The sequence below is a fragment of the Eurypyga helias genome, unplaced genomic scaffold (genome assembly GCF_000690775.1).
Source record: "Eurypyga helias isolate BGI_N326 unplaced genomic scaffold, ASM69077v1 scaffold9259, whole genome shotgun sequence".
Taxonomy (NCBI): domain Eukaryota; kingdom Metazoa; phylum Chordata; class Aves; order Eurypygiformes; family Eurypygidae; genus Eurypyga; species Eurypyga helias.
Genome location: NW_010270089.1, coordinates 18,030 through 32,127, shown reverse-complemented (window position 1 = coordinate 32,127; position 14,098 = coordinate 18,030). Strand labels below are relative to the sequence as shown.

Sequence of the window (14,098 nt, the reverse complement as noted above, 5' to 3'; positions counted from 1 at the left end):
CCCTCTGAATAAATAATAAAATTTAACTTGTCAGGAGCTTCCTTTGCCTTGAATGAAAAACATTTCATTTCTCTGTGGTGCTACTGAATCTAAATCCCATTGCACAAGACTTAATGAGCAGCCCTGGAATAAAAACTAGCGGAGTGTTCCGGCTACATGGCCACCTTGATGAACATTAGAATTAAATTTGAGACCAGATGGAAGAAAAGCAAGATGCACTATACAAAATATGTCTTCATATGAGGAGTAAAGTATTACTCAGTGGCATTATACGTAGTTAATAAATTTTCTTTATCTGAAACTATAATTTAATATTTATGTATCTAATTTACATGTGACAAAGTCGCATATTCTAAAATTAGAGTGTAACCAGCAAACTGTTAACTACTATAAACAATACCAAAGCACAACTCAAACATATTTTAAGGAAACAATAGATACATTTTGGGCTGGGGAAAGATTTCAATTGCACATATTGTTTTAAATACAGCTGTTAATTATGTCTTGAAGAAAATTCTTCAAGCTCATAAAGATTTTCTGCTTAGGGAGTCCTGGGTATATCCATAAAGACCAAGAGTACACTACCAAAAAGTCCCTTATTGGTTACTAGTAGGTACAGTAATAATAGTAAATGCTGAAGTTGGGAAAAAAACAATTTTCAATATCAATGTTCTATGATGCACTAGACAATATATCCCCTTTGAGCAGAAACTAGAGAAAATATCGTGCCCTTTATTATCTCTGTGGTTTCTTATGTGTAATAGACAGCAAAAGAATTGCACTTATTGTAACATTACAGTAGTGTTAGGTTCAGCTCACCTTTTAAAATATTAGTGGCCATAATACTTATGATAGGTTGTGCATTATGCAAAGATGAATAAAGATGTGCATTTAAATTAAAAAACGAGCAACCACTTACAGAACCAACAGTGAGGCTTAACGTAACAAACATGCACTAACCCTACACTTATGCAAAACTAAGTTCTTCCAGGAAACTGTAACCAACTGTTGACCTTCACAAAGGTTAAGGTTTTGTCCCTTGGTAGTATGTTTGGACTTTGTAGTTGAATTCCAGTTTATTAGCTCATTGTCTGTAAATGTGCTGTTCCACTGTGATATCCTTTAGCTGCCCTTGAGCTTCTGCAGAACCTGCAATCTTACAGTCACTTTTATTTAAGGTTTTATTGAGCCGCAAAGTAAGTCCCCTTCAGTACTACACAAATAGGCTTCCTTATTCATCCTCTTCAGGTTCCTGTGGTAAAATTGGTGTCTCCTCCTTTAAACAAGCACTAAAAAACCCGAGGATTGTGCTGTAAAGGTGATATTTGCTTTTCTCAGAAGCAATGTTATGACCTTCATCCGGGTAGATCTAGCAGAGGAGAAAGGAAAGAATTAAATAGTTTTTTAAAGGCTTTTCAAATATTTAGGGCTCTAATTTTCTTTCTCTGATCTTCAAAATGTTTTAGATGACAACAGGACGATAACATTAGTTTTACAGCATCAAGGAAAGCTAATAAAACTCAAAGGAAAGCTCATTCTGTTGGAATTTGAACTTACATAAAACAACTACTGCAGTGGGATCTGCAGAAGTGAAAAAAATTTACATTCTCAGTCATTGTGCTTACAACAGTTTACTTATCTGGCATTTTCAATAGTGTCTAGGCATCCAAAGCCCATTAACGTCAATGATGATTAATTACCTCATGCTTTTAGGAACCTCTCAATATCCCAGCTTCTAAGCATTCAGTAAAAAACCATTTTATACACATTTTTAACTATCTTCCTATCTTATCTAAAGCCCATCATCTCTGTCTCCTAGGCTGGATGTGGGCATTTTTATCTCTTAACTCAAATTCCACTTGAAATTTCTCATGAGTGAGTCTGAAAAAAAATTTGCAGGCTGAATGAAGAAATCCAGGCCTCAGAATTTAGGACAAGAAACTTGTGGTGGCCTGAGTCAAAAAGCTTCAGCTGCTTCCTCAAACTCAGGTTATCACAAGGTTGCATGAGAATGGTTCAACAGGGCTCTGCTGAGAGACCTTTGTCATTACAGCTTCTTCCTCTCTCCACAGGCCTTCACATCACCTCGGCTGAAATCACAGGGACAGCTGGAATGGATCCTACCCACTCAGATTTCACACTTAAGGTCCTTTTCCAGTCGGCTGAAATCACAGGGACAGCTGGAACGGATACTACTCACCCAGATTTCACACATATGGTCCCTTTCCAGTTTCTCCACAGGCCTTCACATCACCTCGGCTGAAATCACAGGGACAGCTGGAATGGATCCTACCCACTCAGATTTCACACTTAAGGTCCTTTTCCAGTCGTAAGTGATGCTAACTCCCTTGTTACTGCCTCCTCCCTGATGTGAGCTCCCACCAGTGAGCCTCAGTGGAAACTACAGGTTCAGCTAAGGTTCAGTAAAGTCAAAGCTTGCAATATGTGACATCAGAGATAGTTGGAGAAGTGACCCAAAACCACATCCTCTAAGACATTCAAGAAAGTTTAACGCAACCAGAAACACCCACATACTCTGCGGTGAGTCACAGACACGATGTCAGCAGCACGCCTTGTCCTGCTCTCCCCAGCCTGTCCCTCACCCTCCGTATGGCTATGGAGAGAGGTCGCCTTTTAGCTGCCTTTTCATACATTTAAATGTTGAAAGTAAGGGGAAATTAGTTTCATAGAATGGTTTGGGTTGGAAAGGACCTTAAAGATCATCTAGTTTTATGTCACCCAACACTTTTTTAGGGTAAAAGGGACTCAAATAGTGATATCTCCATATTAGAAAGAGTGCATATGGACTCTAAAGTACTTTGTAAGGTGTTGCAAGATAAATGGGTGGAAAAAAGAAAGATGAGTGAGAGGAGAAAGAACCCGGAAGAACAAAAAGAAGGTACCTTTCTTTACATCCATACTAACAGTAAGGAAAATAGGATTAAACGGAGTTCAAACTGAGTGAGTTGTGGTAGGGAGGGTCCTTTCTCAGGGAAGAAATTGCAACATGAGGCTAAATGTTGAACTATGTTTACAGGAAATGTCACAGCTGCACATACCTGCATAGTGTAATTAACTCCAGCTTTTATTAGATGTTTAATTAATTCCGCAGAATGCTGGAAGTGGACTTTAGCTGCAAGACAACGACATTTGGACGTTATTAGAAAAAGCTAAGATCATTTGAAATACGTATCAGTTAAACAGCTTTGACTGAAAACATTTTCAATCTCTGTGACTACCAGACCTGAAGGTGACTGTCTTTCTGGTCAGGAGCGCAGAGCCCCGCCAGTAACGGTGATGCTGGGTGTAACGGCCAAGGTTTTGGAGAAGGAGCTGGAGCCCCAAGGGAAGCCATGCTTTCCAGGCCCTCTGTGAGGACTCCTCTCTCTACCCTTGATTTACACACACTGCAATAGTTTAGAGGTGTGTAAAACCCTTCCGTTTGAACATCATGACAGTTTAGAATTGTGCTAAAGGAAAGCACGTTGGATTTTCTACTGCTTGCACAGGGTTACTGCAGCCCATACTTCTTTAGGTAATGGGCTTTCTGCAACGTATCAGTAACTTAATCTTTGTGTGGTAAAAACAGACACTTTATGACCATGTCCTAACCCTGCAGAGTTTAGGCTGCATATGGGCTGGGCGGTGTCACTAGATGTGACATTAAGCAGGGGCAGCAGGCAATCAGAGTCCTAGTCGTGAACACACTCTATTGCTCAGACATCTATCAGAGTCCCAATTCACTCCAGTGCCAAGTTCAGAGGGGTAGAAATTGCTGCTGCCTTTTACAATCAGCAAAGCCTGAGGCCCTCACGCCTGCTCAGTCGCCCAGCATATCTCCTCTGTCCCTCTCCCCGTGCCCTGGGAAGAAACACTGGACGGTGCTTGCACCCCCCTGATTGCTCTTGGGATCCGTAACACGGCTTTGACAAGTTACACCGGGGTAACAGGCTGGCAGGTACCATCCTCCCTGTGCCAACTGTGCGCCGGGCACTCTCACCCCAGCCCTTTGCACCTCTCCAGACTGAGGAGTAAGAAATCTTGTATTATCCCACATCACCAGGAAAACACCAGGGAAAAAAGTAGCATGCATGTGAATCTGTACTGAGGAGCTTCTTGCAGCACTGTAATCTGTGCCAAAGCTTGTTCTTTAGACCTACATCAGTCAAGAAAGTTCAGAAAAATATACTGCAGTTAAATTTAACTCTGTAATTACAAATCAACTCTTGACTGACACATCTTATGATTCCATTTAAAGTTCCAGAACTTATCCTGTTTTACTCATTCTCTGTCCTAAACTGTGGTTTTAGTAGCTGGTGCTACTAAAAGGTTCCCTAGAGCTTCAGATGAAGATGCTTTGGCACTACCTTGTAATTAATTAGCCGAGAAGTTTCACTTCCCTGTTTGGTGCTGTATTTCACCAACTGTACTGCTAATTCTTTCAACAGCAGAACCTCCATGAATAAAAAAAAAAAAACAAAAACAAAAAAACCAAAACAAAACCAAAAAACCAAAAACCAAACCATTAGAAATGTCCATTGTTCTGCTATTAATTCATACGATCTCCTTCACTAGCCAGATGGTAGTCCCCAATAAATTAGAACACACAGGTACAACATTCAGCAAAGAAAAGCATTGTCAGTTTAGAGTTTGAAGTGAGAACTGAAATAAAACACAAAATTCTATTGGAGGGACAATGAAACCAAAAATATATTTGCAAGGTGTGTGCCTAATCTGTCTTTAAATGCCCGTCTATTAAAAACTCTGACTCCAAATGTAATTGTGGCTGTAAATACTTACTATCAGCTGTCCCATGAACTATTAGCAAATTCGCTTCTTTTAAACCATGAAGATTGTGTAATACACTGGATGCCTAGCAAACAAACACACACAAAGGTATAACTGGATTGCATTTTAAGAGTAAAATTTTAAAAAGTCTTTTTAAGTTACTTGTTTATGCTAACTGACCTGATAGGTATTTTCCTCTTTTGATGGAATACCAAGGTATCTTTCTGAAAAAGCAGATGCTGTGAATGTAAAAACAAAAAACTTGTGAATTCATCAATATTACCTCTATTTTAAAACTCATCAGTTCTGACCTAGAGTTGGGAGAAGCTATTTAACCCACTAAGCCAACAAAGAGATGTTAAGTTAAAACCAGAATATACCATATTTAATTTAAAACCAGAATATATGGTTGATCTTGTAAGGAATGCACCACTAACCTTAAAAAAAATCAATTCCTATTAGAGGTCTTGATTCACCTGATATAGCCTAAGTATTCTTAGGAAAAGGGGTACCTGACTGAATATCAGTGGGAAGTTTGAAATGGGAAACATAACTAGTTTGGAAAAATCAGTGGTGTTAACAACAACGGACCTGTTGCATGTTTTTGTAAACTGTCCCAGAGTTTGTTAAACTCTCCCAGCCCTTTCTTTTAAACTAAAGAACAAAACAGTGACGTGAAACCTAGTTGATATTGGTATATTATCCCCCTGTAGTTACAATGGATAGTAGCTCCATGAATAAAAGATGTTTTGAACAGACTGTCACGCAGGTGTAGGGCAGGGAATACTCACCATACAACTTCATATCTGTAATTGGTGCCACCACAGCTCCACACTTGAAAAGCCGTTCACTGGATTTCAGGATCATTGATGTAATGTAGCCACCATATCCCTAACAATGGAAATGATACTGAGATTTTTATTCATTTCTTTTTAGCAACAATAAAGTTAAAGGACATTGTGCTAATCTGATGGTGTATTTTTACAGTACGTATTTATATCTGCAAGAACTGCTTTTAAAGGAAATGCAAACCTACACTTAAGAGTGAATAATGATGATCTCACACAGCCTGGTTGTAATCTTTAAACCATGCAATTAATAAAAGTATTTCAGTTTAAGCTCCACATCATGGCAGACTAGCCCAAAAGATTTGATGATTACAGAAAAAAAAAAAATTCCAAACCAGAAAACGAAGGTAAGGCTTTTGGGAACAAAGCCTAGACAGGAAGATCTGTACTCAGTTTTTAATATATTTAAGGTAGGTATTTGCTAATTACTGGTATACACTGAGCATTTTGCTGAGAGGACAGACAGTATGGGTATGGGGAAACCTGTGAACTGATTGCAGTATGCCCTCTCCCTCTCTAGCCTTCAGAGACTGAACCCTATTGCTATTGAAGAGGTTTCCGCTACAGCATTGTCAAATATCTGCAGCTCCTGCACTGGTTTGCAGAAATAAAAGCTATAGGTGGTCACATTGCTTGATATTATGCACATCTCTAGATGCACTTTCTGGCCATAAGAGCACCCACCAGGCGCCTACAAAGCGGAAGCACAGACGGCACGAAGAAGGTGGGAGAGATGGTGCAGAAGCAGGGGAGCTGTCTCCTTGCCTCACCACATTAACTGTCCTTATGGCACATCTCTTCATCATCTCCCCTGCAAAGTCTATACTACACCTCCCTGGGAAGAGTTGTGGCACAAAAGAGTCATGAAAGCTTCACTTTGTATGAAAACACAAAAGATTTAACTTGAGACCACAGACTTCTTTGGAATGACAAGGGTAATCCATATCTGTACAACTATAATCATCCTAGATGCACAGAAAATGAAATTCTGAATTGTGGAGTCTGGGATCAATGATTTTCTCATATATTACGGGCTCTGCAAATTTAACTATTTGCCATCTTTGTTTTCCCTTCATAAGTGCTGGAAAATTGATTCTTGCGGGTATTTTGTTGTTGTTTTGTGTTTGGCACAGCAGACTTCAAGAAGAAGAAGAAGAAATTATCTCATGGCAGGGAAAAGAAAAATGTAAAACACCAGCGCACCCATGAAAAAAATCTGTGTGCCAAATGGTCACAGTTTTCTCATGGACTTGTTTGAATCTTGCCTGCTCCTGTTCTTCATGTCTAAATATTTAATGAATAGATGATTTCTGTGGAAGAATGGGAGTATTTGAAAAGCCTTTAATCTTAATTAAGAAAAATAAGCAAAGAGGAGTGACCTTGGGAATCAACCTACAGTAAATCCAAACAGACTTCCTAAAGGAAATACAGAGCAAGAGCTGAATTTTCAAGATAGTGTGAGGAACTGAGTTACCCTTTTCCCATAGAAATACCAGCCTGGGAAGCGAGAGCTGCCCAGAACTGTCCATGTGCAGGAGTAGATTCTGCCCTCACAGAATTTCGGAGTGGGCACCGATAACTTGTATAATTCAAAGAGTTTAAGAGAATAGCAACTTCCCTCTGCCTGTGGGTCTCTACTTTTGCTTTTGTTAAATATTCTGTTTATGCCTTTCCCAGTAGCTCCAGAGTACAATTTTAATCCTACGCTAGGTATTGCCAGGTTATTTATTATTTATGCCATGTATTCATTAAGAGCTTGGTTGAGTTCTCCTAGGAATTTCTTTCCTTTGTGCTTGTGCCCTTGCTTCCAGCCAGGCTTTCCAGGACAAACACACGACACGGTGAGATCACATTTTTAGAAGCACTTCACAGTGACAGTGCAGAAAACAGCTCATGTTCTGATGCAAGGATATATGGTGCCTCTCTCATCGACTGGATTCCTGGGCTCACAACCTAATTGTTGTATTTCCATGAAGCCGGTTGGCTGTGAAGCTACAAGTCATTTTCAAGTTGTCTTTCTCCTTCCATGAAAAAAAGGCAAAGTACAAGGAACCACAATTTGCTGTCTAACAGTTCAGAAAGGCGTTTGGATCGTGTGTCACTTGGGCTTGTAGCCCCCCTCCAAGATGAGCAAGGTGGTGCTGGCAGATTGCCTGGCAGTCAGAAGTAGGTATTTTCCACACTCTGCCGTTCTGGACAGTCTTGTTACTCCTGTGCCTGATTTATGTTACTGATGGCCACAAGAGTTTTATTTCTGCCTAGTACCTCTTAAAGAGCTCCCTGACAGTGCGCACAAGCACAGATTTATGAGATCAGCATTAAGCAATTCCAAAGCCATCTTTTTTTGAGAACGGTGTACATTCTGTTTTCATCAGTAAGCTCAAATTATTGCATAGAAAGAAAGAAAAAAAGAATTTTCCTATCACATTGTTATACACAGTAGAAAGGAAATGAGTTTTAAAGATTTTTCTAATTGACTCTAAACTAAGTAGGTAGAGGGAAATACAATTAACCCTGAGAAGTTGTTAAATAGACTTTTTTCCTAATTCTAAAACTGACTTTTAAATTTTATGAATTTTTGTTTGACGGTAGAAAACAATTGTGAGAGGTTAACTTGGTAAATGGCCCTGAATTCAAAGCAGCGCTGAAACTTATTGAATTTCCCAGTTTTTGCTCTTTACTTCCCCACATTTCTACTTTTCATTCTTCTATCTTTCAGAAAACAAACACGGGAACACCATCACCAATAATATTTAGTGAAAGACAAAACATTTTGGGGTAGTCTTCGGCAGATGTGTATACCATGAATGCTCTATGGTAACAGTCTCATCACGTCATTGGTAGGAAACAAGATCATAGAATCACAGAATCATAGAATACTGCTGAATCTCCTACAGAAAACAAGTGGAAAATTTCAAGTAACAAAGAAAAGTATTTCTGAAGTCAGAAACAAGTGAGCAATTTGGGGTGCTTAGTGATTTCATTTCAGAAATAACATTTTCAATCATTTGTGAGAAGAGGATAGGGAGAAATGCAGATGCTCATATGCATGTGTACTTTCACATACACTGGTAACAGGCACTAAAACCTGAATAGAAATGTATGTCACGCTCATCTGCTGGATGGAATCAGCCCTACGACATCCTCGGCTGAAAAATCTCTGGCTCCTGTCCTACAAACCAAATACTGTTTTCAGCACCACTGTCACCCGTGCAATGATAGTTTCTTTAGCTCAAGGCATGTGGCAGGAGCTCATATCTTTGAGGACAGGCACATTCATGTGGAACACTAATAATAGTACCTCATTTTGACTACACAAAGATTAATAAGCCCACAAAATTATACCATGCAGGAGGGAAATACGTTGCATTCAGACTGACACACGCAGGTTAATGCCATGCCCGAAGCCATGAAACAAGCCAGTAGCAGAATGGGGATGGGAACTAAGGGGTTTCATAGTGGAATGCATGCTGCTCGTATAACTGATGATTAGGGGGTTTGTCTAGGTATTCAACCATGGTTTGTTGTTGCGTTGAGGTCAAAGGTACAAACAACATTTTTAAGAAAACACTTTTAAAGAAAAATGGTTGCATATGCTAGTTCATAAAGGAAGCAGCAATTATGGTGTGTTTCTAATTGCTGGGTTTTTATCAGACAGCAGTAAAATGCTATTTAGTTTGTTACTAAAGGTTAAGCCTTTGCCCTGTGCTATTTCATGCTAGAGGCAACAATATGCCACACAGTGAAGCCAACTGACAAAACAGCAACAGCAAGATTTCTAGCAGAAGGCACAGAAAGGAAGCTGTTGGCAGTACCACAGGGTTGTAACTCAGCTAACTTCAGGAGTCAGTAAGACATTCAGATATAAAAGTTGTATTAGAAGGCCATTGTGAATTCAACTGCAGCCCAAATGTAAAAGTGTAAGAAACAAGCTTTCACAAAACCTAAGCCCATATTAAAGATTTCTAAAGGAAGCGGATGTTTTTTAACCAGTACTTTCTCCTGCAGACTCTGAAATACAAATACTGCCATGCCATAAAACTCATCTGATTGATCTCAAATATTCATTCTGAGAAACAAATTAATATACAGAACTAGACTAAATTCTGGAAGGTTTTTTCCCCCTTCTTAATAACTGAAAATGTCTTAGGAAAATAAATATATTTGTTTATGAACTAATGATATTTTCTGAAAGAATCATGATGAAACATCCTGCTGGTTTTGCACAGTACCTTTCCAAATATACTCAGCCTCTTAGGATCAATGAAGGGCTGTTTCAACAGTGATCTGCAAGAAAAATAATTTTTTTAATTTGGTAAAGCAAAATGATGCACTTTACTTGTTGCACCTAGAATGTAAAGAAAATTATTCATACAGTAAAGTACTGTCATACATGCAGATAGAAGAACAAATTACACCAACAGAAGTCTTATTGCACTGGGAAATGTGACTTTCTTCTGATTCTTTCTCTATAAGGTAAGCAGTTGGTGTTGGGCTCATCTCCCCTAACTTCACATATCAAAAATTGAGCATATTGTCTAAATTGCCCATTTACATCTGCTTTTCAGATAAAGGAGAGAAGAGAGAGACCCTCAAACAGCAGTTCTTTCCCACCCATGCTGGAAATGTCTTTCAGCCTCAGGAGAATCACCCTCTAGAAATACCAGGATTTTGCACTGACTGGAGCTTAGTTGACTGGCTTTGACCAGGTGCCTAGGTTTTCGACAGCTAAAAGAAGGTAAGATGAATGCAAGTTTCTTAATCTGGATAATTACCCAAATAATAAAATTTCTCATCACAGTTATTAATCAGCAATGGTTAATTTTATACAAAAAAACCACAGTAATCTGAGGGCAAAATCCAACTGCTTTTGAGGAGGGAAAACCAGTCTCAGTACCTCCTCTCAGCCAAGGTCACCCTCCCTTTTTCCCCATGCTGTGCATCCAGAAAGAGGCCAGATGTAATTTAGCCTAAAACACCTTGGTGTTTGAGCAGAGAGCCCATCTCTAAGAGCACAGTATATGGTCTGCTTCTGATGGCCCTTTCACAAGGGTCACCTTGAATTGCTCTGCTCCATGTCACCCATTCCTGACCAACAAGAACACTAGGAGCCCGACTGCCCAGGTATGCCATGTCAGAGACAGTTGCCTACTCCTGAGATGACTCAAGCATCATCAACCTTAAAAATCTGTCTTTCCTTGAGAACCCCTAGGTGAAGTCTATCCAGACCTTGATATTAGCCATTTTGACATGTGCACCCTGAATAGAGAGTGTTGTCAACACCATGTATTATTACTCTTTTCTGCAGCTGTTGCTTTTGTAACAGTCTAAGAATGATACACCCTGAATAGAGAGTGTTGTCAACGCCATGTATGATCACTCCAAAGATGGAAATTAACTCTTTTCTGCAGCTGGTGCTTTTGTATCAGTCTAAGAATGATGATGTAAATGAGAAATAACAGGCATTTGCCTAAACTTTGTTCTCATTTACACCGCAGTAACTCCCATTTGCTTTGTGCAATTATTCCAGAATGCTGTGGGGAAAATGAGAGCAGAATCCTATTGGATATGCCTAAAATACTGTAACACAAATGCAGTTAAACATTAAAATGTGCACTGCAAGAGATTTTCCTAAAGAATATAGACAAATACGAATTAGCTCAGCTGGCGTATTCTGACTACACAAGGAAGGCCAGCTTTATCAAAGAGAAGCACCAAAACAAAAAGCAAACACCTCTTTGATCTTTAATTTGCTGTTTGTAATGAAAATATTATCGTTTCAAAATTTGCAACTGCATTAAAAAATAAACATTAGTGGTATTCACTATGCAAAGAAAACACTCTGGGCAGTTTGAGTTAAAAACGCTCATTCATCAAAGTGGAAGCAGGGTAAAAGGAGAAAAAGTTTGCACATACGTACTCTACGGCTGCTATTTGGTCCTTCACTTCCACAGATCCCAAGCATCGGTGGACCTCCTGTAGAATCTTGAGGCCTTGAAATCCACTCCCTCTGCCATCAAACCGAGCTACGATGACATTATCAGAGTTGACAAGCACTGAGTCCCAGTCAATGTGAAACTTATCTGTAACCAACTGGCTGCCTGGAGCTTCATCACTGCAAATACCAACACACCAGACACAAACGAAGACTATTGACAATGTGATGCACTTTGCCGTTCTCCGCTATTTTGTTTAACCTAGATGGCAGAGTTCAGTCGGTTATGCAATCCTGTTGAATTATTGTCACTTCCATCAATACCATCACATTACCTACTCCTGGTATCCCTGCAGTAACAGTAAGCAAAATGATTTCTTTAACTTCATCACTATGTTGCAGCGTTGCCAATACCTGAACATACTTTATAGAAAGAAACAGAAAACTACAGCATGTAGCGCTACTCATAGATTAATAAAGTGAACAACAACAACAAAAAACCATGATCACTAATGGCTACCTCAGTTGTGAGAAGGCTCATGTAGAATTTGTTAAGTCACACTAAAACAGACAAAAAGGAAAATCCATGGAGTACCCTGATTATGATTTTGTTAGATATATAACACTATTAAGAAGGATGTCACCTCAGGAAAAAAAAAATTGCATTATTGCATCCCTTAAAGTATTTTTTGAAATAGGGTACAAAGAAGACTAAAGTACACTTTGGAGAAAATTATATTTTCTCCATCCAAATTCATAGCAAGAAATGGATGCAGGCAGGAGTGATAAGTTTATTTTATGACTAAAAAAAAAAAAGGGTTTACAGCAGAAAAGGTGAAATAGAATGGGAGAATGCAGTTTCTAGAGGAACAATGAGCATTTCCCATTGAAGCCAAATACACTATTTTCCTTCCAAAGAAAATAAAATGTCAGTTTTAAAAGGGAAGCTTGTCATTATTTTTCCCCCCAAGATAAACACAGAATAAGAGAGCAGGCTACCATGAAGTTATACAAAATGCAAAATACTTCTATACAGGCTGCACCTGCCAGTTGAATGCAAATTAAAATGTAAAAGTGTCTGTGCTGGCTGTATGGAAATTAGATTGGACAGTGTCTTTGGGAATATCCTGTCTAAAGTGAGAGAAAGATGACAGAAATTATTATTTTGCAAAAGAGACTTATATAAACCTGGGGTGAGGAAAGAGAGAGAAAAATCTCCTACAGTAACTACTGTCTTACAAGTGCAATAAGGTGCTGAATCAACACGTGTTTTTGGCTGCGGATAACACAGACCGTCTTCAAGGTAATTGCTCTGTTAATTAGCAAGCATATGATGAGTACATGTATTCTCAGATGCAGTCAGACCCACTCAAGTCCTTGCCATATCATGCACTGAAATCAGGATTACTTAGTTATAGACGCAGGCACAACATGTTATGCTTGATTCACTGCTGTCATGTGCACCAAGTTTATACTTGGCTTTATAATAAAAAAGAGGAAGGGCATTTTCTTGTTTGCTTAACCAATTTATTTGTAATTACCCTAACTTCTAACAGCGCAGAGCAACGAATTTGGAAATACTGTCAAGTGAGCTCTGTAGAACACACACAGTTCAGAAGTATAGTATCATTATTACTTAGAGTAAGATCAGAAGCAGAAGAATTCTTTCAATTTACGCTTACTGTACAGAGCAAGGTTTTCAGAAGCACTCTGCATTGACATGGATGTTTTCACAGAGCTTTTACCACTACTTCCAATAGTAGGAGCCACAGACCAGTAATAATTTGTTTTAAAAGTTCTTCCAACTTTCCATAATAAGATAATAAGTCAGAAATATCGTGCTGGTTTTGGTTGGGATAGAGTTGATTTTCCTCGCCGTAGCTAGTATGGGGCTATGCTTTGGATTTGTGCTGAGAAGAATTCCCAGGCAATGCTTCTATCTTCTAGTTTCTGATACTGCCCCTGTGTTCCCAGCTTCTTCTCTACAGGAAGCTGAGAGGAGTCACAGCCTGGACAGCTGACCAAAACTGACCAAAGGGACATTTCATGCCATCAAACATCATGCGCAGTATATAAACTGGGGGGAGTGGGCTGGGGGTCTGGCTCTCAGGATCTGGCTCTCACTGCTCGGGGAGTGGCTGGGCAATGGGCAGCAGGGGATGGGCCACTGTTTTAACCCGCCGTTTCAACCCGCCCTCTCCCCACCCTCTTATTTTCATTACATATAATTATTATTATTAGTAGTATTTTCATTACATGTTATTAGTAGTAATATTAATATTATTAGTATTGTTAGCCGTATTAGTATCTTTGTTTCAATTACTTTCAATTACTAAATTACTCTTATTTCAACCCATGGGCTTTCTTGCCTTTTCCTCTGATTCTCTTCCCCATCCCACGGGGGAAGGTGAGTGAGTGGCTGTGTGGTGCTTTGTTGCTGGCAGGGGTTAAACCATGACAAATATCCTTGTTGGTCTAGGTATCTTTCCAATAGTTTAATGCACTCCACACAAATGACAATGTCACA

At 39.2% G+C, this 14,098-nt stretch overlaps 1 protein-coding gene across 1 annotated transcript in view; it reads right to left on the bottom strand.

The window, feature by feature from the left end:
- Nucleotides 1–276: 276 nt before the first annotated feature.
- The window catches only part of DPP10 (dipeptidyl-peptidase 10 (non-functional)), a 30,358-nt gene continuing 16,536 nt past the window's right edge, over nucleotides 277–14,098 (bottom strand). Inside the window, exons 7-13 of the mRNA XM_010158311.1 lie at nucleotides 11,557–11,751; nucleotides 9,869–9,923; nucleotides 5,580–5,679; nucleotides 4,969–5,027; nucleotides 4,801–4,873; nucleotides 3,060–3,133; nucleotides 277–1,369 (exon numbers count right to left, since the gene is read on the bottom strand). Of these exons, the coding sequence (XP_010156613.1) occupies nucleotides 1,232–1,369; nucleotides 3,060–3,133; nucleotides 4,801–4,873; nucleotides 4,969–5,027; nucleotides 5,580–5,679; nucleotides 9,869–9,923; nucleotides 11,557–11,751 (694 nt within the window). The 3' untranslated portion in view covers nucleotides 277–1,231. The remainder of the gene's footprint in view (nucleotides 1,370–3,059; nucleotides 3,134–4,800; nucleotides 4,874–4,968; nucleotides 5,028–5,579; nucleotides 5,680–9,868; nucleotides 9,924–11,556; nucleotides 11,752–14,098) is intronic.